The following is a 25,844-nucleotide window of genomic DNA, read 5'->3' as shown; positions in this document are numbered from 1 at the left end:
GATATAGAAATAAGAGGGATCGACATTTAATTTATCAGTAATATAATGAATCACAAGCATATCATCCACATTAATCCAAATATTAGTAATCCCTAAAGAAATGCATAATTGTAACCCATACTTTAAAGCCTAAATTTCAACCATAATAGCAGTATGAACATCCGAGGGACCTACAAACGCCACAATGATTTGACCATTAATGTCACGGATGAGACCACCACACACAGCTTTCAAATCTTTAAAAGAGCCATAAGTATTAAGTTTGTAGTAATCCTGAGTGGGTTTAATCCATCTAACCATAATGTCTTTAGGAGAATGGATGTTAGGAGCAGTATTAATACTAAAATGCTCAGCATTTTGAAAACAACTATTGAAAAATTCCCTATTGATCAAGTTTGTCAAATATGATTGTCTCACTTTAACTTTAATTTTAAAGATAATGGTCTCACTGTAATGTTGTCATGCTTCGACTCGTTCCTACTTTGCCAAAGGAACCAACAAAAAGTAACATGTAAAATAATATTGAAATTACTAGATTGACAAGAGGGGGGGGGGGGGGGGGGTTGACAAGAGGGGGGGGGGGTGAATTGTGAAAACTTTGTAGCAGTAATTAAAAACCTAAGCAAGAGTTCTATTTTTTTTTTTTTTGGTGTTTTTCAAATTTAAACATGAAAACTTTAACTACTACAAAGGCAAATAATTAAACTCAAACATGCAACAATGAAATCCTTTTTCTTTCACAAATTTCACCAAGCAAATATTATGAAAATAAAGTGCAAGCAAACAATAAAAAGTGATAAGGAAAAGCACACTGAAATTTAATAGTGGTTACGGCAAACCATGACCTACGTCCACTCCCCAGAGTCCTTCGCTCCGAGAATTTCACTACAAACTATAGCTCTCCTTTTGCCCCCCTCGGCAAGGCAGAGAAGCCCTTACAAGAATCACTTTCACCAAACCGGCGTGGCGGAGTGCCAAGCGCTGTTTTCACCCTCCTGGAGACGGCATAGTACCTTCTCATTTTTCTCCCTCTTGGAGAAGGCAGAGTACCTTCGAGGTCACGGATGTAGAAGAGTCTCCCCCTTAGAGAGACTCCAAAAAGTTCTTTCCGGGCCACAGGAGGAGCAAGATGCAACAAGAACGGAGCAACCGTGTAAACTCCCTCACCAAGCTCACCTTCTCCTTCCTCTCTCAAACCCTAAAAACTTCTCAATAGCTCTCTCCCAAGGATTCCCTCTCTAATCACGTTCCCCTCTTTCTATGTCTCACAAAAACATAATAATTTTGACACAAAAAATGGGCTCCAAAATCCCTGAAATTTTCAAAGTAGCCGTTACTATCGTAGAGTACGATTTACAATCGTACAATACGATATGTATAACATGCCTCGTCCTGGTGCAAAGGTGTACATTTAGTTCAAAATATAATCATACAGTACGATAATAACTCGTACGGTACGATCTTCAACACTACTACTCGTACATGACGATAGCTAGGATGAGCAAAAGTCATCTCTGTACATCGTATGATATGATACACATCGTACAGTACGAATGGTCAAAATCAAGACATTATCTAAGATGAATTACGGGACGATCAAATGTCGTCTCTGTTCATCGTATGGTACGATCTACATTGTATAGTATGATGAGACAAAAATAACGCATTGTCTAGGATGATCTCCAGGACGATCAGAATTCATCTCTGCTCATCGTATAATACAAAAGTGTTCGTACAGTATGATTATTAATTAGTAATTAAGCCTTGATTTATTCCACTAATCACGAGTTAATTTAAGTAAGAATTTAAAATAAATAGTACAATACGAATTTCTTCGTATAGTACGAATGGCTGAGAAAAACTTACTTAAGTTAATTTGACGGCTAGGATTTTGGATTTGTAACACGTCGTACAGTACGATAGTATTCGTATAGTACGATTTATTCACATAAAAAATTTTACAGGATCAGATCGTACAGTACGAAATAAATTAGTAGAGTATGATCACCAGAGATAGAAAATCTATATTTTTACTTTTAAAACCCTCTCCCCCTATGTGTGTTCATGATTGCTCAGACTTACATGCAGTTTGTGGCTAGTCTCAAGAAAATAAAAATAAAATAAATAGAAAATTACATTGTTCCAGACTCACACTCCTACTCTTCCCAGTCTTGAGTTTTACTATTGTCCTAAGTAATTTGTGATCTTCCTGAAATGTTAGTACTCACAGACAATAGCATAAATCAAATGATATTCAATGAATAGATAGTTCAGGCGACATTATTTGTCATCATTAAAATCTTAAACTCGGGGTCATGGGTTGCAACAATCTCCCCCTTTTTTATGATGGCAAATATTGTTTGTTGTTGGCAAGTTTGAAAGGCATTTTTTTGTTTTTTATTTTATTTAAACATAAGAAAAAGAAATGCAATACAAAATAGGAACAAAAAGAAAATGCAGTACATAATAGAAAAAGAAATGCATTCTATTTAAACATAAGGAAACCTAAGAGCAGACTAAAACAAACTTCTCCCCCTTTTAACAACACCAAAAAGAGGAGCAAACAATACTAAAAAAAATAACACCGATACACTTTAAAGGGAAGGATCCTGATCACTGGGAGGTGGAGGTGAGTTTGGTTGGAAATAGTGAAGGATTGTGTCAAAACGATGATCAATCGTGGTGAAGCGTTCCCCAAACCATTGCATGCTAGCCTCGTGTTACTGATGTTGCTCTTGTATGTGTGTATCGAGAAGAATATGAAGTTGGTCAAAGCGTTCGACCAAATCATCGTGAGGATAAGCTGGTGCAGGTGGTCAGGGTGCTGCATGTCGTCGTGGTCGAGCTTGAGCTGCTACGGGGGCAGCGTCTCCTTCTTCATCATTAAAGTCAGGTTCTTCAGGCTCTTATCCCCGATGGAAGAGAATACGGAAAGAGGCATCTGTATAAAAGATTGGAAGATTATCGAGTTCACCAAGATAGATTAATTGGTATTTATTTTGAAGGATGTATCCTATAAGGTGACCAAGGGCTAGATTTTATTTTCGGCGGGTATTAGGGAGGCGAACGAAAGTCATATGATGAATATAGTCAATAATCAAATCTGCCTCATCAAATTTGGTGTTGGACATGATAAGATAGGTAGTGACAGATAAAGTCTGGGTCATGTTGATCCGGTCGCCAGCTTTGGGTACTATAGAGGTTCTAAGGTAATGTTGAATAATTCTGGCATTTTGATAGAGTGATTGAACGAGTGGCTGGTGTTGATAGAAGGCTGCGTTCCTAAGGACAAGATTAACATCACTCCAGCCAAATTCGTTTGTGAGAAAGGATTGAACTCTAGGTCCTTCAGTGGATATCCCAATATATTGGGCGATGTCAGTTTTAGTAATCTCTATGTTTTGACGACACATAAAGGAGTGGAAAGTTGTATTATCGATAGTGTAGGTAAGATTTGCTAGAAATTGAAATAGGAGTTCGGAGCATTAATATCATACCAAACAGAGTTAATTCATTCAAATCCGATCACTGACATGGATCGTACAGTACGAAGATGTGGTATCGTACCATACGATGATCAATAATGTCGTACCAGACAAATCGAATGACTGCCAGCTATATTGTACAGGACGATGGATATCGTACAGTACGATCAATAGAGGTGAAATTTGTATATGTATTGTGTTTTATGTAGATTTAGATATAACGTACAGTACGATAGTGGATAGTACGGTATGATAATAAAATATCAAATTTGGTGGTTTTGTGTAGTGAGTTTGTGATGATCAAGAATAGCCTTAGGAGATTTTTTTTTGTTTTATGCATTAATGTCTATGACACCTAGTCTAGTCCTCAAGGTGCTAAAGGCATCGAATGCTAGTGGTTTTGTGAATATGTCAGCCAATTGATCTCTTGTAGCGATGTGATGCAATTCTATATCTCCCTTAGCAACGTGATCTCTTATGAAATGGTGTCTAATGTCTATGTGTTTCATTTGAGAGTGCTGAAATGGATTCTTAGATATGCAAATTGCACTTGTGTTGTCACACATGCTTGAGATGATTCCTACAGGTAGGCCAAGATCAAGAATTTATTATTTTAACCATAGTACTTGTGCAACGCAACTTCCTACTATAATATATTCTACCTCGGCCGTGAAAAGGGCTACTGAGTTTTGCTTCCTACTGGACCAAAAAACTAATGATTGTCCTATGAATTGGCAGGTACAAGAGGTACTTTTTCTATCTACCTTACATCCTGCAAAATATGAATCTGAGTACCCTATATTTTCAAAAGAAGTGTTGTGCCTCGTATACAAGATTCTTAAGTTGGAGGTGCCTAGTAGATATCTAAGGATTCTCTTGACCGCGATTAAGTAAGACTCTTTAGGATCGGCTTGAAAACGGGCACAGAGGCACGCACTTAACATTATGTCCGGTCTACTAGCAGTCAGGTAAAGAAGGGATCCAATCATTCCTCTATATTTTTTTTGATCTACTGATTTTCCATTAGGATCTTTGTCTAATTGAATTGTTGAGCTCATTGAAGTGTTCATGGGCTTAGCACTATCCATTTTATATTTTTTTAGAACATCCTTATTTTGTTTGGCTAAGGAATATTCCATAATCCATTTGTTTCACATTAAAGCTACGAAAATAGTTAAGTTCTCCCATCATGCTCATTTCAAGCTCATTACTCATTATTTTTTAGAATTCATCACACAAATTTTTATCTAAAGATTCAAACAAGATGTCATCCACATAGATTTGAATAATGATAATTTTATTTTTGATCTTTTGTAAAAAGAGTGTAGTATCTACACTACCCTTTTCAAATCCTCTATCCAATAGGAATGAGCTAAGTCTTTCGTACCATGCTCTAGGTTCTTGCTTTAATCCATACAGTGCCTTTTTTAATTTGAATACATGGTTTGAAAATTATGAACTTTCAAATCGAGGGGTTGCTCAACATAAACAACTTCCTTAATTACCTTGTTCAAAAAAGCACTCTTTACATTCATTTGATATAGTTTGAAGTTCTTAAAACAAGTAAAAGCTAAGAGCACTCTTATGGCTTCTAGTTTAGCAACAGGGGCAAAGGTTTCTTCAAAGTTTACTCCCTCAATTTAGTTGTACCCCTTATCTACTAATCTGACTTTATTTCTTATTATTGTTCCAAAATCATTCACCTTATTTTTGAAGACCCATTTTGTTCCAACAACACTTTGTTCTTTAGGTCTCTTGACTAACTCACAAACATCATTCATAGTGAATTGGTTCAGCTCTTCTTGTATTGCTAGAATCCAGAATTCATCTCCTAAGGCTTGATCTATACTTGTACGTTCTATCATAGGGATGAATGCTGAATGACTAATCTCTTTCCTAAGTCAATGCCTAGTTCTTACACCTTTTGAAGGGTCTCCTAAAATTAAATCTTTAGGATGACTAGAAGAATATCTCCATTCTCTAGGCAAATCTTCCTGAGGTTCTACCCTTTCTCCTAAGGTCATAGTCTCTACTCCTTAAATTATCTTTATTTCATCATCTTCAATTTTATTTTCAGAGGGCTTATCTGATTCATCGAATACTACATGGTTGGAATCTTCTACTACTAGGGTTATCTTATTAAAGATTATATAGGCCTTACCTACAGATGAATAACCTAACAAGACACCCTCATCAGACTTGGGATCGAATTTTCCTAAGGAAAGTTTGCCATTAATCAATATGAAGCACTTGCACCCAAAGACATGTAACTGTGAAAGATTCGGGGTCCTACCCTTAAGGAGTTCATAAGGAATTTTATTCATCTTAGATCTAATGTTTACCCTATTTAAAACATAACACGTTTTGTTGACTGCTTCTGTCCAAAAGTATCTAGGAAGGGTGTACTCCGCTAACATTAGCCTAGCGGCTTCTACCAAGGTTCTGTTCTTCCTTTATGTTATACCATTTTGCTGTGGAGTTCTAGGGGCTGAGAAGTTTGCTCTATTCCTATCTCTTGATAGAATGATTCAAACTTTTCATTTTGAAACTCTCCACTGTAATCACTATGGATTGTTGAGATTTCACATCCTAATTTTTGTTGAATCCAAGTGAAGAATACCTTAAATTCCTCAAAAGACTCATTCTTATGTGCTAGGAATCTTATCCAAGTGAACCCAGTGAATCAAACCCATAATTTTTTCCACCTAGGCTGGCTGTGCTAACTGTTCCAAATAAGTCCATATATAGGATTTCTAATGGCCTAGAGGTGATCACATCTTTAATTGAATGAAAGGATGATTTGATTTATTTTCCTAGTTGGCAAGCATCACATAAATGGTCCTTAGTGAAATCTAACTTATATACACCTCTAATTAGGTTTTTCTGAGTGATGTTTCTAAGTGTTTTCATACTAGCATGGCATAGTCTCCTATGCCATAGACATGAGTCATCTACTATTATTTTCAAACAAAATGAATTTGAACTATCAATGCAATCAAGGTCTAACATGTAAACATTGTTTATTCATTTTTCTTCTAAAACTAGTTTATCATTTAAACTAATTAGGCATTTGTCATACAAAAAATTAATATCAAAACCTTTGTCACACAATTGACTAATGCTAAGTAACTTATGCTTCAAATCATCAACTAATAAGATATTTTTAATTAAAAAATTATTAGCATTACCAATAATACCGGAGCCTATCACTTTCCTAATAGTGTTGTCTCACAATATTACTTTGTCTCCAGTTTTAGTCTCTAGTAGAATGAACTTCTTCATATCTCCAATCATGTGTCGCGAGCAGCCACTATACAGGTACCACATGCTCTCACTAGATCTTTTGTGAGAGAATCCCTACAATTTCATTCACGGGTTAGATTTGGAAACCCAAGTGAGTTTGGGTTCCTCCTTATGCTTGCATGAATGAGATGTATGCATGCTATGCAGTGATGGATACACTTTAGGTCTCCATACTAAGTGTGTCATACGGTGAATGATGCAAATGCGAGTTATGTGACCTAGCATGCCACAAGAGAAGCACCTAACACCAAGAAATGGGTTCACTAACTTATGTGGGTAGTGATGCCTCTTCCTAAAGTTGTGTGATGCATGCTGTATTGGGGGTTTGCTAGACTGTGCTAATGTGAGTGATGCGTTTTCTTGTTCTAGTTCTTTGATTTTTTCTTTAAAAGTGTTGTTTTGATATGTCAATCTATGAACTTCTATTTTTAATAAATGCTCACTGTGATCTACTTCTAATGCAAGTTTGTCTAGTCTATCAAAAGCTTCTTCTAGTTCAACATGAGTGGTTTTCAAGGTTTCATGCATTTCAGTTAGTTCAATATGCTTCTTATTTAATGCATCATTTGCATCAAGAAGTAGCATATGATCTCTATCTAAATCAGAATTTTCTTCGACTAAGTTACCATGCTCAGTTTATAAACTACTAAACTCAATATTAAGACCAGCATGTATCTTTTTCAATTTCCTATATGAGTCATAAATTTTTTCAGAAATGAACAATAAATCTTCATATGAAAGTTGACATACCTCATCTTGATCCGATTGATCAAGATTATTGTTAGCCATTAGACACAGATTTGTTACCTCCTCCTCTACTTCTTCTTCTGACAATTCTGAGGTAGGGTCGGCCCAAAAAGCTCTTTGTGTCTTTATTTTTCCTTTCTTATACTTGGCTTTGTCCTCGCTCTTTTCCTGAGCAGGTTGGCTCTTTAAGTTGGGGCAATCAGCTCGAAGGTGACCTGGCTTCCTGCACTCAAAATAGATTGTATCAGATGAAATTTTATTAAACTTCGAGCTTTTACCTTTATTCCAGCTGTTCTGATAACGCCTTTGTTTTCTCTTTAAGAAGTTCTTGAACTGTTGGGTCATCAATGCTATATCGTCTTCTTCCTCCCCTGTAGAGCTGTCACTTTCTAAGCTTTTAATGCCACCATTTGCTCCTTCTTTTCACCTGCATCACTTTATATTTGACTCACTCCTTGCTCGTATGCAATGAGTAACCCAAGGAGATTATCAATAGAATAAACATTAAGGTCTTTAGATTCAGTGATAGCAGTTATCTTAGCATCGTAGGAACTAGGTAAGCATCTTAGAATCTTATTAATTTTTTTAAAATTTGAAATCTCTCTACCTAATGCATGCAAGGATGTCACAATTTGGGTGAACCTAGTGTACATGTCAGATATTATTTTGCTAGGTTTCATACGGAAGAGTTCTTTCATATGTAATGCACAGTCTATCCCAAATCTCCTTACCAGTAGCACAGGTAGAAGCTCTCATATAATCCTCAAACTTTAATGCATAAAAAAAGAAATTTAAACACTTAGCATTCAATTAGACTAAATCTCTATCCTCATTGCTCCATTCATTAAAAGGGACTTGAGTTTTCACTCCATTCAAAGTTTTAAAAGGTGCAACATATCCATCATTGACTAATATCCACATGTGGTAATCAATAGACTGTAAAAAAGTAGACATTCTAATTTTCTAAAAATCAAACGGGATGTTATCAAAATGAGGTGGAAGGGTTATTGAATAACCCTCCGCGGTATTACGATTACCAAAATGTGACATGATCATTTTTTTCAAGGTTTTCTAAAATACTATTTTTAAAAACAAGCTCTGATACCAATTGAAATTACTAGATTGACAAGAGGGTGGGGGGGGGGATTGTGAAAACTTTCTAGCAATAATTAAAAACCTAAGCAAGAGTTCTAGTTTTTTTTTGGTGTTTTTCAATTTTTAACATGAAAACTTTAACTACTACGAAGGCAAATAATTTAACTCAAATGTGCAACAATGAAATCCTTTTTCTTTCATAATTTTCACCAAGCAAATATTATGAAAATAAAGTGCAAGCAAAAAATAAAAAGCGATAATGAAAAAACACACTAGAATTTTATAGTGGTTCGGTCAAACCATGACCTACGTCAACTCCCCGGAGTCCTCCGCTCCAAGAATTTCACTATAAACTATAGCTCTCCTTTTGCCCCCCTCGGCAAGGTGGAGAAGCCCTTACAAGACTTACTTTCACCAACTCGGCGTGGCAGAGTGCCAAGGGCTGTTTTCACCCTCCTAGCAACGGTAGAGTACCTTCTCATTTTCTCCCTCCTGGAGAAGGCAGAGTACCTTCGAGGTCACAGATGTAGAAGAGTCTCCCCCTCAGAGAGCCTCCCACAAGTTCTTCTCAGGCCACAAGAGGAGTAAGATACAACAAGAACAGAGCAACCCTGTGATCTCCCTCACACCTCTTCTCCCTCACCAAGCTCACCTTCTCTTTCCTCTCTCAAACCCTAAAAACTTGTTAAGAGATCTCTCCCAAGGATTCCCTCTCTAATCACGTTCCCCTCTTTCTGTGTCTCACAAAAACATAACAATTTTGACACATAAAACGGGCTCCAAAATCCCTAAAATTTTCAAAATAGTCGTTACTATCGTACAGTACTATTTACAATCATAAAGTATGATATGTATAACATGCCTTATCCTGGTGCGAAGGTGTACGAACAGTTCAAAATATAATTGTACAGTACGATAATAACTCATACGGTACCATCCTCAACACTACTGCTCATACAGGATGATAGCCGGGATGAGCAAAAGTCATCTATGTACATCATATGGTATGATACACATCGTACAGTACGAATGGTCAAAATCAAGGCATCGTCCAAGATGAATTACGGGACGATCAAATATCATCTCTGTTCATCGTATGGTACGATCTACATCATACAATATGATGAGACAAAAAACAAGGCATCGTCCAGGACGATCTCCGGGACGATAAGATTTTTTCTCTATTCATCGTATAGTACGAACGTGTTCGTACAATACGATTATCAATCAGTAATTAAGCCTTGATTTATTCCACTAATCACAGGTTAATTTAAGTAAGTATTTAAAATAAATCGTACAGTAGGAATTTCTTGGTACAGTACAAATGGCTGAGAAAAACTTACTTAAGTTAATTTGACGACAAGGGTTTTGAATTTGTAACACATCGTACAGTACGATAGTATTCGTATAATACGATTTGTTCACATAAAATGTTTTATAATATCAGATCGTACAGTATGAAATAAATTAGTACAGTACGATCACCAAAGATAGAAAATCTACATTTTTACTTTTAAACCCTCTCCCTCTATATGTGTGCATGGTTGCTTAAACTTACATGCAGTTTGTGGCCAGACTCAAGAAAATAAAAATAAAATAAATAGAAATTACATTATTCCAGACTCACACTCCTACTCTACCCAGTCTTGAGTCTTCCTGTTGTCCTGAGTAATTTGTGATCTTCCTGAAATGTTAGTACTCATAGACAATAGCATAAATCAAATGATATTCAATGAATAGATAGTTATGGCGTCATTATTTGTCATCATCAAAATCTCAAACTCGAGGTCATGGGTTGCAACAAATACAAATATGCCTCTTAGTAGGAACCACCCCTCTTGAATGATACTTTTAATGTTTATATAATCCTTAAAAAATGGGAACTAAAAATATTGTCAAAATACAACCAAACTTTGAGAGCAATGGGGCCATTAGCAAAAACATGATTCAAATTTTCAATATGATAACAACATTAACATTTGGAAACTATATAAAAACCTTTCTTGATTAAGATAGTATCCATCGAAAGGTAATCATTAAAAATTCTCTAAATTAAAAAAGAATAAGAGACTGGACTGCCTTTTCCCCGAATGGAAGAGAAAATATGAGATTTAGGTTGCAAATGCCGAATAAAATACCAAACTTCTTTGAACACAAAGCTCACATCATTAGAATTATTAAATAAATTACTATACTTCTTATTAGGTTAAAGAGAAACTTTAAGAATGAGATTAATGATAAAATCATGCACCATTTCACTAAGATAATCCACATTCCAGGTCCACTCTTAAATAAAATAGGCAACTTTACAAGCACTAGTAGTATGGGTATTCAACAAATTATCATGAGAGGAATAACCACCCCCCAATTGTCTTGCTAAAAAAAGATGTCACCACCCCCCAACCTCCATTGAATGAAATTCTCAGCATCCCATTTAAGGGAGAACAACCTTATCCAATTAAAAGAGTCCCCTTTTTTGAAAAAGCAGTTAAGGGGATGTTTGCTAATATAATATTTAGAAATCTTAAAATTAGCCTAATGACTCTTTTTAGGCATTAATTAAACCAAATTTGAGCCATGTCATCCAAATTCTTGAATCCAAGTTTTCCTTCATCTTGGACACCATAAAATTTTTCCCAAGAGCCCATAAAATAACATATTTACCCTCTTTGGCACCCCAAATTTTTTTTTAAGATTTTTTCTGGCCTATTACAAACATTCATAGTTAGGTATAAAGTATGAAATAAGTAAATAGAAATAGAATAACAGACTCTTAATTAACACTAATCTACCCCCAAAAGAAATAAAATCAAAGGCCTAAGTCGAAAGCTTCTTGTGAATATTAGAGAAAATGCCCCCAAATAAATGAGATTTTTTATTTCCCTTTAAAAGAGGAGTGCCTAAATATTTAAGGGGTAGCTGCTTATGCAAAAAGCCAAAATTGTTTGAATAGAATTAATTTTGTTGTTATAAATAGACTTGGTAGTGATAAAGCAACTTTTCAAGGGTTAAAAATTAACCCGCTAGCTTTTTAAAATTGACCAAGAAATTTAAAAATGATATTAAGAATTATTCTGGAATGATTAGTAGAAAAAAATCAACAAAACTTAAATTAGACACAAAAAATCACCAATAGTACAGTACTGTAAGGTGGGATGTTTCCTAAAAAGTTTGTTAAGACCTCTTGAAAGAAACTCAACTGCTAAGATAAACGAAGAAAGGGATAGATGATCCCCTTGTCTGAGCCTATGAGCCAAGTCAAAATATCATGATTCTTGCCATTGATAATAATTGAAAAGAAGCAGTGTTGAATGATATTCTTAAAAATCCTAATAAAGTAATTATTGAAACCAAATAAACTAAGCATAGTATAAAGAAATTCCCAATTGAGATTATCATAAGTTTTGGTAATATCAATCTTGAAAATAACATATCCTCAAGAAATTTTTAGCCTCTAAATCATGCACTAATTCTTAGCCAATAACACATTGTCAAAAATAGAACGACCTTTAACAAATTAAACCCATTTGCTACAAAATGTTGATATTAGGGAGAATTAAAGCTAATCTAGCCATGATTAACTTAACATTAAGCTTGTTGAAAAAGGAATAAAGACTTACAAGATGAAAAACACTCAAAAAATTTGTGACATCACTTTTGGGAATTAAGGGAATAACAGTATAAGTAAAAAATTTAGGGTAAGGATTGCCTTTAAAAAAGTCAACCACATCTTTAACTAAGTTTTTAATAATATGCCAAGTTTTCTGAAAAAATTTAGTAGTAACTAGTCTTGCAACTGAATCAAAACTCATCTCTTTTATGACTAACCAAATTTTCTCCTCAGATAGAATTTTAGTAAGCATAATGTTATCCTCTTTCGATCTAATTGAAGGGATAAAAGAGAAATCAAAATCCAAAACAAGATTGAATTTTTTTTAAACACATTTTTAAATACTCAACACCAGACTCATAAATCAATTGAGGAGAATCAATATGATAACCATCAGGAGTAGAAATTTTATGAATATAACTAGAAACTTTCTTATGATTAGTAATATTATGAAAACATTTGGTGTTCTTATCCCCCTCAACTAAAATTTAGAATCAACTTTCTGTTTCCAATAAGCTTCTTCTTGTTCTTGAAGTTCAACTAAGATATCTTTGATCTCATTCCGAGAAGACACATTTTCCATGGACGGGTGGTTCTTGTAGTTGTTATCAGCCAAATAAACTTGATTCTCAAATAGAAAATAAATTTTTGAAAACACATTTATTCCACAAATTTAAATTCTACTTAACATGCTTAAGTTTAAGCCAAAAACCAAACCATACCAACACTATTATTTGAGGGACATAAAGGAGCATGCCATTTGGTCTCAACATTTCTAAGTAATGAATCATGTAAAAGCCACATGTTTTGAAATCTAAAAGAAGAATGATTAGTATTGGCATGTATATAAATACTCAAAAGAGGTAGATAGTGGTTAGAAAGTGTTCTAGATAAATGCTCAATGTGAGTATTATGAAACTTAGGGATACAAACATTATTAAAAAGAATATGATCTAACCATTATGACATGGTAGCTTGATTCCACATAAATGCGTTACCAGAAAAATCAATATCATGTAAATTAGAGTTCAAAATAGTATCATTAAATTCTTCCATAGCATGAAAATTCAGAGGTTTTCCCCCCAACACCCTCAGCAACATTAGTAATAGTATTAAAGTCACCACCAATCATCCTAACATCAGCAATATTAGAAGTGAAATTAGTAGTTTGAGTCCGTAAGGTTTTCCTATCAATTCTAGAGCAAGAAGCATAAACAAAAGAAGTACAGTAAGAAAATTGAAGATAATTAATACTAGTATACACAATTTGAGGATAATCATTAATGATGCTTAAAGTCACCCAATGTTTCCAAAATATCCAAAGTTTATTTGAGAAATTACTAAAAGACCCATCAAATCCCATGTTAATGCGAATCAAAACAAGCTTCGAGGAAGAAATTAATGGCTCAAGTAAAACCAGAACATTAATATTATAAATTATGTATAAATTCTTCACCCTATCCTTAGAAGGATGATTACCCACTCCTCTAATATTCCAAATGAGAGCTTTAACCATTGGAAGAAGAAAAATTAGAAGCTCGAGTAACTCTAGAAGTTTGACCCTCTAAGTGTTTATTATTTTTAAATTTGTTCTTTCCCACTTTGGTATAACCATCCTCATTAATATTGACTTGTTGTTTTGAAGAAGGGGAAAACATAGAAACATCGTTTATACCTTCAGACTTCCCTAGTATAGACACATCCTTGTTAGGAATAAATTCTCCTTATTCCCTATGTTCTTCCTCACCATCTTCCTCATTTTCAGGTTGCTCTCCATTATTATGATTTAATTTATATTATTTATGTATCACTCCCCCACCATCTCCTTCATTTGGTGGAATATTTCTTTTTTTTCCATTATAAACCATTTCATTCATAGGCATACTAGTAAGAATCATGGGGTCACCTTCAATATTAAGAAGAACTTATCAATCCTTTTGGGCCAAGGTGTGAAGTTCCATTAAAGAAGGATTTTCTAAGTTAGCTTCATCATCAATATTAGGTTTATCCAAAGGTATAATAACAATGCTATCCTGGACAACCAAATTGACATTATTCACCTCTAAAGGAATGTGAGCCTCGTTATCAATAGAATCATTCTTATTAAAATGATCAACCATTTTCACCTCCTTAATTCTTTTTGAGGTTAGGATGAGGCACAAAGCATTCATTAAATGAATGACCATGGACTTTGTAATGAGAGAAAAAAATAGGGATATTTTCAAATTCAACCTTTGGTAAATAACTAGAAGTTTCAGATCCAAGCCACACCTCTTGGGCATGTTTCTTGGTAATGTCCAATTCCACAAGAATCAGAGCAACATAAGGCCTAGATTTTGAAGCAGTGGCTTAATCATATTGAAGGGGTATGCCAAATATGGATCCCAAAGCATTTAAAATATGCGAGTTAAAAAATGTAACTAGAATTAGGTAGTCATCATTTATATTCCAAAAATAATCAAAAGATAAATCTACCCAAATAAAAATAAGGAAAATTATAACAACTTTCAGTTGAAAAGTTTATTTCCAATCACCAAACATCACCCCATTCTGATGAAAATGGCATCCCAAGAGAAGACCAAATAATGAAATTGCATCGCTAAGACCGGTGCACCAAAAAACTTACCAATTAGAGAGAACAAAATAAAGCACAAAGTACTCCAATACCATCCAAAATGATCCAAATTCTAGCATCAATCCAATAACATCCAAACTAAATTTAACCATCTAAACATTAAGCATAAAAAGTAGTCCAAAGAAGAGAAAATGTATATCAACACTAGGAGAAATAAAATCATAGCAATTAAGAGTGATATAAAAGTTATAAATGTCTAGGCAAAGTTCTAGAGGAGGATTTTTGTGATTAAGAACTTATTGCAAAGTTCTTAGTTGTTCTTATGTTGGTTTTTGGTTCGATTATGATCTTCTTGTGTGATCGGTGGTTGTTCAAGAAAGCTTTGTGTGTGTTGTTGCCTTATAATGGTGGATCGCTATTGTCTGAAGGCTCGCTTGTGAGATGGGTGTTAATCCACTGTTTTCAATTGCAAACTAATTTTCTTCAGTTGTGGAAGGGAATTCTTGAAAAGATTTGCTGGATGTCTTCTCCATAACATTTTATTCTCATCTTGAAAGATTTTGTTGAGATCTGGAATGAGATCTTCAAGAATCATGAAGAAGATTATTCTCCTCCTATAGGGGCAAGATTTGAGGCGTGTGTTTCAGTATTGATTATGGATCTCTGTTTTTGTATTATTTCAACTGAAGAAGGGAATTCTGCAGAAATTGTTTTTGGGAAGTTCAGTATAATTATTTAGGTTGATGAATTTAATCCTGATTCATTTTCTATGAGAGTTGAGGTTCAGTTTATTGCGGTTTCTTCTCGGAATGCCGCCTTTATTGCAGTTTTTTGGCTGTATTTGTTTGGTATTTACATGGAAGAAAATATGAGTCCTTCAGGTAGCATGAAGGATATAGAGTTTTTTAGTATTGGAGCTTTTGAAGATGTGATATTCCTGTTCTTTTTGGGGAACTTTGATTGTGGAGAGGCCGATTCTTAGTCTCTAGTTGTGGGAGTTGGTGATATTGCTTCGTCGACTTTGTTTTGTTTGTCCATGGTGGTTGTGGATGGTTGCATTGAGGTTTCAGAAGATACTACTCTTGATTGGAGTTTGTTGGCCTCAAAGAATGTTTAGGACGGTCATTTTGATGTTTTGGCAGCTGCGTTCTTAGTTGCTGTTGTTGGTTATGTTGAAGCAACAACGAATTCTATTCTTGATTGGAGCTTGTTAGACCCTAAGATTAATGAGGTTTGGTTCTATGTTTGGACAGCTAGTTTAGTTAGTTGTTTTTATTTTTCTTGAACCTAGTTGTTATTTGCTTGTTTTGCTTTTACGCTTATTATACCTTTTTAAAACCATTATGATGATATATGGGATTTTTACTATGTTTCATTTTTCATCTTTTGGGAAAGCTGGGATACTAACCAACCTTTTAGGTTGTTTAAATATTTGGTATCCCCATCACCCCAATGGATCTAAAATGGAATTTAGTGGATCGCATATCCATTATGATAGTTTTAAAGGGTTTGCTTTTGCTTTCTAGTTTGTAATAGGTTTTTCTTCTTTTAATGCTATTTGCATTTCTTCAAAAAAGAAAAAAAAAGTAGTAGATGATGATAATCTTTTGTTTTTAAGCCTGATAGTAAATTTGATTTTATGAATAATGATATGAGAACTGAAGTTCTTATTCCTATAAATATGGATATTTCTTTCTTATGTAATATGTAGTGATATGCACGGCTAAAAGAAATTTTTTTTTTGCCATGTCTACAGTTGATATTATTTTTGTGATTAAGAACTTATTGCAAAGTTACTCCCATATAAAAAAAAAAATGTTTACAAAAGGAATAGATCTTTAAGGTATATGCATAGACAACAAGAAGTCAAAAAAGAAGTTGTTAAGAATTTCTTCGTAATGACAACAGAGAGGGAATGTAAGAAAAACATTAATACCTCTGTTAATAAGAACATAAATAGTCTTAAGACCCACTTAAAAATTTTCTAGTCATGGAAATAAAAATTTATAGCCATCTCCTTAAACAAAATATATTTATGGGAACTACATAAGGAGAAGAGTGGTATGAGTTATTGTAAACAAGCTTATTTGTGAAGCTTATAACAATTATAAACACAACCCAAAATAAATACTAATCTTTTTGTTTTTTTATTTTTTGTAAAAAGCAAAGAACAAAATTTTGTTCTTTTTATTTTTCTATTTTTTTAAATTTCTTTTTAAAACAAAGATCAAATACAATCAACCATAATAATTTTGTATCACAATGATAATAAAGCTCAACCCAGGTTACATAAAGATAAATAAGCAAGGGAAGTAAAACTGCATAAAGTAAATGCGAAAAGAAAAAAAAAAGAACACAAACCAAATTTTTATAATGGCTCAGTCAACTTGAACTACATTCACTTCCCAAAGGTTATCTTCAAGTATTGCAATAATCAATAGTATCTCTCCTTTTTTCTCACGACTTGGTTAAGAAGCTCATACAAACTCAAATTTCTTTCACCTCCACGGTGCGGAGTATTTGAAATCCATTTCACCTCCTCATTGCGGCAGAGTAGCCAAAATTACTTTCACCTCTTTGCATTTGCAGAGTAGTTTAAATTCCGTTTACCTCCTTGGCGTTACGGAGTAGTAGGTGATCTTTGGCCTCAAAGACTTCTTCATAAAGCTTCCCTCAAGATAAATAATGACATAACCAAGATTAATAGGTGAAAATCCTAACTCAAACCATTAGTGGATTGAAAGATAGCAAATTATTTAAAAGAAAAAAAATAGTAGCAAATTCCTCAACTTGTTGGCCCAAAGAATACATGGAATTGGTAAGCATACATGGCATTACCCATTGCAGTCATTTTCTAGCTTTACGCAGACCCCAAGATATTCACATCTCCTCATCTAAAATTAACCAATATAGAGTGGGCGAAGAGAAAGAATAGCTAAGGAAATGGTTCCCTTTTTTTTTTTTGGGGAAATTTGGGGCCAAAGCCCATATATTAATAAAAAAGGTTACAAGTAAAGCAAATTACAAGTAAAAGTAATAAAACCGCCCACCATAAGCAAAAAAACAAAAACTTATGAGGGCCAAAAACAAGAGAAAAACCCCAACTATACCAACACTAAAATGCAGCGATTAATAAACAAAACTGTGGATTGGAGCAGCAAAAATAACAGTTAAAGAGGCAAACAGCAGATCGAGCCCGGGTTTCAGGATGAGATAATGCCCAGCACCTGCAAAAAGAAGAGACACCACGCTCTCAGCCCGTGAGAGAACTGGACTCAGGATAACATTAGAGCACGAGAAATTGATGGTACCCTGGTTGCCCGAAGACCCTCCAAGGGCCCTGCTAATGTGAGCTTCATCATTGTCCAGTTCGGGCATAGCAGGAATAACGAAGGGACATGAAAATGGGCCAGCCCGCGAAGAAAACCTCCCCAGCCGTGGGAAGGAGAAACATGTATCACTAGTCATTCGAAAGAACCTCCCAGGGACAAGAAAATTCAGGAGAACAGAGCCAACATTAACCAGAAATGGTTCCCTTTCACTAAGAGTTTTTCCTATTGTCTAGTACGACACAAAGGAACTTATGTAAGGGGGAAACAAGCTTGCATGAGGCTTTCGACCTCTATATTCCCCCACAGGTGGTTATCTAATCTTCACCCCACTTAGATCTCCCTTAAGACTTTAGCTTCTTATGGAAAGCCAAGGTTTGATAATCTGAACCCAAGAAAATCCCTGGAGCCTAAGTTGAACTCGATCTTCTTTCTTCTGAATTGTGAACTCGAGCCATGTTTATAAAAAAAGTCATTATGCAGGACCAACAACACTCTCTACAGCACCAATGAGCTTTCGAGGTGGCACCCTAGCCAATAACCACCTTCCACGAACTCCCTAGCTAGTTGAAGCCTTTAAAAGCTCATGATTCATCTTAGGCGATCAATTGAAGAAGAGAGTATACCCATCAAATTCTAATGGGTCTAACATTTTTACACATTACACACATTTAGGTTTCATTTAAGACAATTTTCTTATTATTTCTTAAAAAAAAATTAAAAAATATATATATATATATTTTAAGAAGTAATAAACAAGCCATCCAAATGAAACCTCAACCCAATTTGAATTTATTCTACTTATGCAAAAAAAAAAAAAATCTAAGGTGCTGAAAAAGAATGAGGCAGCACTTTGATAGTGCCAGAATAGCATTGCCACATTCTCGCTAACCGAGAGGGTAGAGCTGACCAACCCAACAAACATATTGTGCTTAAGTAATTTTTTTTTGCTATTTAGATGTCCACTGCATGTCTTTCTTTAAATGTTTCCGTCTCATAATAGTTCATAGTCCTCAAAATATATAAATCTGGAAGCTTTTCTAAAGCACCAAAAACTATTGAAATTTAAGATCCAAGCTGAAATTTTAATTTTACGCAAAATTACAAACTGAATCAATATCATCATTTTGTTGGCTTTATCAATACTCCATTGGTGTTCTAAAGAGATAAAAAGTTTTCTTAAATGTTATTTATTTGAATCTTATGTGACTATAAAAATTTCTGAATTTTAACAGATTGAAAAACTGTTTGAAATGCCTTCAATTTTTTATAAAATTAGTTGTAAAATTAGTATAAAGAAAAAAATTTAACCACTTTATTTGTAAAAAATAATCTTTTCAGTATAAAAATTTCTAAAACAACATAAAAAAAACAACAAAATAGCAATAACAAGCAAAATTATGATTCACGTTTGAAAAAATAAAATAACTAGAATACTGTACTCAATAAACACTCAATTTGATCAAACATCAACATTTGTCGAACATAAAAAGTTAGGAAAACAAATCGTTTTCCAGCAGGATGAAATAACTAAAGAGCTATCAAAATGATGGCGATCGGTTGTGACTTCAACCGTTCCTGATAAAATATGATTGCTTTAAGAAAAGCTGATTTCATAGAAGCCTGAGATAACTCGCAGCCAATGAATAACAACTCTTACAAAAAAATCGACATGCTTAAGGTTATAGAAAAATCTAGTATGTATTTAGGTGTATATAGATGAAGTATTTATCCCCTAAAACAAATATCCAAAGCATTTAAATTTAGATTAACTTCTCATTTTCGCAAAATAAGCACTAAGCTATGTTCAGTTCAGTTGGAACCACACCCTAACCCTTAAGCCTTATCCTGCTGATGTGCATTTCAAACAAACCGCATATCACACAAGCGCCCATCTTAACGGCACCAGTCACATTGCCCTCACCGTGAATCAATATGAACAAAAACCATTCCCAGAAAGTAATCAAGAACAAAATGCAAAGCAATAAAAAATAGGATCAAATATTTGAAGGCGAGGCAATATAAACAATCAACGACCAATGTCTCAACCAAGTAATTTCACTTCAAAGCTTAGCACTCAATGACAAATCACCCCATAATCTTCTGTTTTTTTTTTTTTTTTTTGGGTTGTTTGGGGGGGCGGACATTCTCATAATCTTCTCTCATTGGAGCTCCGCAATAATCTTAATGTCAGATCGTATAGATAGATGTAGTTGACTTACAGAACAATTAAGCACAACATCGCATCATCATTTTATGTTTCCATCAAAAGAGGAAGTACCTCACAGGCTTCAGCTGTAGATATTAAATTATATGGTCGCAGCCTAAAATTACTTTTGGTGAAAAGCTTTCCCATTCACATCCAAAACAACGTTCCAGCAGAAGCTGAATATTATTTTCATAAGCTTGCTTCCAAATACACATCCTCTTCTTCTACTTTCTTCTTCCTAGCTTCTGCCTCCATCTTGACCTGGTTGCCAATGGCAACTGATACAGCCTTGGGTAATAAGAATCCAGGTCTCTCAAGAAAAGGAGCTCTATCCAAAATCAAAGGCTCTCGCTCCGTCACCTCAATGCCTTCAAAGGTCCACAGTACCACAGTGGCTTTACATTTTAGTCCCAGAGAAAACCATCCAAGTCCTGAAACTGATAGGTCCACGCTGTTTACTTCCCAGGTACTTCCAGAAACATTGAACACTCTTGCTTCCCACTCACCCAATTCAGTTGCTCGATCCTGTCCAATTGGAGGCTATGCATGCCAGAAACATGATTAGAATACCATATAAATGCTCAAGTCCTTCAGAGTATCGTAGGGATGACAGTAATGTGCATTTCAGAAATGAACCCACATAGATACGTAATTCAACTAATAAGACTAATTTCTAAGCAAGCAAGTGTCAAAGCGGAAGTTCACCTGCAGTCTGATGCCAAAATGCTTGCTTCGTAGCTCTTCCGCATTGTCTATTTTTCCCATATGCAGAGAAATATATGGCGATGCCCATACAGTGATATAGATCGTTTCTAGGGAACATTCAATTAGGTCTAATCTCATCAGGCCACCTACATGAACCGTCTGTCCTACCTGTCACGGGAAGAAGAAAAATTACGAGGGAGCATAGATAATAACAATGCCAAGTCCAAGTTTTTTACTTAAATGATTTCTTGATTATTTATGTGAAATAATAAAAGAATATTTAACAGAGTGAGAGACTCTAATGGTAAGTAGTGCTCAAAGAAAGCAAAGGCTGAAAAACAAGAAGCATTCCTTCATGTAACACAACAAGTCACAAATTTGAAAGCACAAACCTTTTAAATCTGGCTGTAGTTCGAAAAACTAGCTGAATGCTACAGGAGAAATACGTGGAGACATCATATTGGTTATATAAGATACAGTTTGGCTCTCATGCTTCATTTAAATCCATCATTTTCTTTACCTACAGGAAAAGTATAACAGACCTTAATCCTGTAAGTCCGTGGTTGCAGCTCCTTCCTTATTTCAACCATCTTTTGCTCCTCTCTGTTTAGCCTCATTGTCATAAGATATGGATGCAAAAGACCGGGAGTATCATAAATCTTTGCTTTGGCTGGCAAAATTCCAACAATCCTTAAAATTCCCAAAGTAGTACCAGGCACGGAAGCCTCTGTTATCCTTGTCACCTTCACCCCTTCATTCCTCGCAATTGTATTGATCAATGTAGACTTCCCTGCATTTTGTGCCCCAATCACCCATACATTACCTCGTGGCCCTGCCAATTCCTTGATGAAAAAAAGTAAATTTCTGACACCAAGATCCTTCCGAGCACTCACTAGGTAAACACCATTAAGCTTGGGGGCTCCTGCGGCCTTTGCACGGCGCCGAACCCACTTATCCAACCTTGCTGGAGATATTTGTTGGGGTAGAAGATCAACTTTGGTTGCAACAAGGACAAGCTTTGGCAACTTGGTCATCTTTGAACGGTTCATGGATACCTCCAAGGCCTTGAACAAAGAATTTGCAGCTCGTTTCGGAAATGAGCCATCGAAATCAACACAATCAACAACAATAACTACCACTGGAGAATTGCTTGATGATCTAGCAAGTTTAGCGGATATTAAACGGTCGAAATCAAAATCTGGGATTAGATTATCCGCTTTTTGGTTCTTGACTTGGCCATAATTCCTCAAAGAGTGACAGCGGGCACAGAAAGTGACAGAGTAATCTGATTCTTCCCTCTTTGCCTCTCTCATCATTTTCTTCTTTTCGGCCTTTGAAATCTGCCCCTTCTTCAACTTCTTCAGCGTCTCAGATGTAATATTTCCATACCCAACACCAGGAAGGGCGAATCCATCCAATTCCTCCTTTCGCTTACTCTCTTCGTCTTCCTCAATGTTCCAATCCGAATCCCAATCGATCCCGCTATATTCTTCATCAGAAAGATCGTCAATTTCTGACCCAATATCAACTTTTGAAGAAGAATCCTCAAATTCTTCAACCAATTCCTCCATGAACTCATTGGAATCAAGGGGAAAATCTTCGGAAATGTCATCCCTCCGCTGAACAGAACCGGATGGCATCTGGTAGAAGCCGGGGAGATTGGAGTTCAAGTTCTGCATAAAGACACCGCACCCAGGGCAGATTAAGCGAGTTTCTTCTGGCCCCTTCCCTTCACTGACAACTGGGACTTTGTTCATAGATGGTATAGTGAGTGTGGCCTTGGAGCGAAAGCAGAAAGGAGGGGTTTTGCGATGGAAGAGACGAAGAATGAAAGATGGAGAACATTGTGGATAAGTAAAAGTCCAAGGGGAGGAGAGGCAGAACGCTCTCGTACATATTCTTCCGGTATGGAAGAACAGTTGAAGCTTCACTGGTGTCGTAGACGCTAAGACTATGGCTTCCGCCATGGTCTTGAGAGGGAACGCTCGAACTCTCACAGGATGCACTGGAGATAAAGGAAGATAAAAGGACAGAGAAATGTATTCACTAGCAAAGTCTAAGGTCATCTCCAAACGAAAAATTCATTTTCCACTAAAAAATACAGTAAAATTTCAAAAAAATGCAGTATCTTTGCGTTGAATCGAATTTCATTTTCTAATATTAAAAAAAGAATATTTCTAGGATATTCTTTTTCATATTTTATTTTATATATTTTTTATCATATATTCATATTTATCAATTTTAAACTTATTATAATTTTAAAAATTATGTTTTTTTTCCTCAATAAAAAAATTTGGGATATTAATATATCCTAAATAAGTAAATATATATTTAATACAATAAAAATACATAGAACACAAATATAAACGAAAAAATGTAAGAGCAGCTAAACATTAGAATTAGTATATTGATCCCACAAATAATCAATCAATGCATTTCGTAGTGCAATGTGGGCATCTTTATTCCTGATTTGTTTATGAAGAACGATATATTCTTGAAACTGAGTATTTTCATCCACCACTAATTCGACCTCTGAGGATGGCGCTTCTCTATCAATTTGAATAGGTCCAGTGAGATTGTGTTTATCTTCGAATATCATATTATGTAAAATTATGCATGTAGTCATTATATCATGCAGCACATCTTTGCTCCAAACATGAACATGTTCTGCCACAATTGCAAAATGAGATTGGAGAGCTCCAAAAGCACATTTCACGTCATTGAAAAATATTGTTTCTTTGGAGTACGTGGTTCATGAATAGTTTGCACAATGGTGGCCCATTTCGGATATATATTATCAGCCAAATAATAACCAATGTTATATTCTTTCCTTGAATGATGTAACGATAGGGAGGAGCTATACCTTGAGTGAGATTGGAGAATAGGTGAGAAGATTCCAACACGTTTATATCATTATTTGTACCTGAAAAATCAAAGTAAACATGCCATATCCAAAGATAATAACCTGTCACGGCTTTTAGAATAATTGTAGGTGATCCAGTACGTCCCGCTTATTGCCCAGCCCACCAGATAGGACAATTTTTCCACTTCCAATGCATATAATCTAAACTTCCCAACATCCCTGGAAAATGCTATTTGCATAATATGAGAAATTCAAAGCAGGTTGGAAGTTTGATCATGTGTGGAACATCATAAGAAATTTGAATATCTGCTAATAATGATAAATTAAGAGATGGCTTTTCTAATTCCATTTCTCCTTCTTCTACAATCAGTTTGAAATTTAAAAAACCTGTTTTATTAAAGAATAAAAAATGTTCTTAGTTGGAGCTATTTTCTTCCGATTTTAAACCCAAGCTGTCCAAAGAACTACAAGAGCTAGGACCAGTGAAAGATCAAACTAGAAGGAGGATTACTGATCACTGATGAAGAACGATTTGAAAAGTTTTTCCCAAAACCTTTCAGTAATATGATACCTGATTTTTTCATCTCAATCTGCAAAGCCGTAAGAGACATTAAGATGGAAATTCTAATCAAAGAATTTTCCATTTATTTTGCTTGGTATTACATAATTGGTATTTGGAAAAGACATCTAAAATACATATCATTGTTTTTCATAGGTATTTTGAGATTGTCTTATCCTTTTTGCAATTTTCTTTTGATTTTCTATTATAGCTGTTTTTTTCTTTTGACTTTTTTGTTTTTTAAACTTACTATATTTGTTTATGGGATCGTTACTGGATCCTATTCTTTAGCCGGATGGGAACTCTGGGATACTAACCAACCTTCGGGTTGTTTCAAATTATTAGTATCCCCTGCATCTCAATGGTTTCAAAATAGGAAACAGTGGGTTTCATTTCAAATTAATAGGTTTAAAGATAACAAAATTGCTTTCAATAAGAATCCTTTTTCTCTTGATCAAGGATCTTTTAGTTTTTTATTTTCTACTTTGTATTAGGCTGTTATTTCTTTTTTTTTTTAATGCAACTTTGCATTTTCTCAAAAAAAAAATCTAGTGCTAAACAAGTATCACATATGTCAAGCTTTAGGTATGCCTCATCAGAGTCAGAAAATCTAACCCCTGAATCTGGTAAACAACAATCTCCTGGAATCTCTATATTTTCTCTAAATTTAGATGATGAAGAATATAATGTTCATGGCTCTCAATCTGAACGATTGATTGTGGTGAAGAAAGCAAAGCTAAAAAGAAATATTGATGAAGAGATGTCAACTTTTATTAAAATTCTAGAAGATGGAAACACAGATTTGTTTGAGCAATTAAAAAGAACATGTGCGCAGAGACAACAACATATGGAGCTTCAAACTAAGAACTATGTCTTAAAAGAACTCAAGAAAGAAAATAAAATATTATTTCAAGATGTAAGTTCTATTCAAAATCCCGCTGTTCGTGCATTTATCCAAGCTGAACAAGCGTGAATTTTAGAAAAGAGGTTCGGACGATAACAAGACCAACAACAGCCTCCTTCTTCAAGCTCCTTTGGATAATTTCTCACAGATCTTGGAGGAGCTGACATCACTCTTCTAGATTATTAGATTGTCATAACTCGCTATTTTATTTTTTTTATTATCCGAACTTGTTTTGTATTTTGATTTCTTTTTTTTAAAGTATTGTAATACTCGATACCTTTTAAATATGTACTAGAAGTTTATCGTAATTTTTATGTTAATGTTTATCTTTAAAAAAATAATTACATAAGAAATATTTTAATTTTTGAAAAATAACATGTTTTTAAATTATTAATTATTTATAATGTAAATTATACTTAAAAATTTAAAATCAGAAATCAATTATATATATATATATATA

The 25,844-nt window shown here is 34.7% G+C and overlaps 1 protein-coding gene across 1 annotated transcript; it reads right to left on the bottom strand.

Annotated features, from left to right (window-relative positions):
• Window positions 1-20,119: 20,119 nt before the first annotated feature.
• Window positions 20,120-23,108, bottom strand: LOC110099072 (GTP-binding protein BRASSINAZOLE INSENSITIVE PALE GREEN 2, chloroplastic-like). The gene is made up of 3 exons (XM_020826100.2): window positions 21,601-23,108; window positions 21,059-21,226; window positions 20,120-20,893 (listed from the first exon to the last, which is right to left on the bottom strand). Exons 1-3 carry the CDS (start codon window positions 23,023-23,025, stop codon window positions 20,543-20,545), a joined length of 1,944 nt encoding a protein of 647 aa, XP_020681759.1. The 5' UTR covers window positions 23,026-23,108; the 3' UTR covers window positions 20,120-20,542.
• Between the last annotated feature and the right edge of the window lie 2,736 nt (window positions 23,109-25,844).

The sequence above is a fragment of the Dendrobium catenatum genome, unplaced genomic scaffold (genome assembly GCF_001605985.2).
Source record: "Dendrobium catenatum unplaced genomic scaffold, ASM160598v2 fragScaff_scaffold_853, whole genome shotgun sequence".
Taxonomy (NCBI): domain Eukaryota; kingdom Viridiplantae; phylum Streptophyta; class Magnoliopsida; order Asparagales; family Orchidaceae; genus Dendrobium; species Dendrobium catenatum.
This window is presented reverse-complemented; position numbering and strand designations above follow the sequence as displayed.

Bases quoted from the DNA above. Each gene is read 5' to 3' on its own strand.
- LOC110099072 (XM_020826100.2), bottom strand. From the start codon at position 23,025: ATGGCGGAAGCCATAGTCTTAGCGTCTACGACACCAGTGAAGCTTCAA. The intron at 21,227-21,600 runs GTCTGTTATACT...TTCCCGTGACAG, and splicing joins CACGGACTTACAGGATTAAG to GTAGGACAGACGGTTCATGT. The intron at 20,894-21,058 runs GTGAACTTCCGC...TGGCATGCATAG, and splicing joins ATTTTGGCATCAGACTGCAG to CCTCCAATTGGACAGGATCG.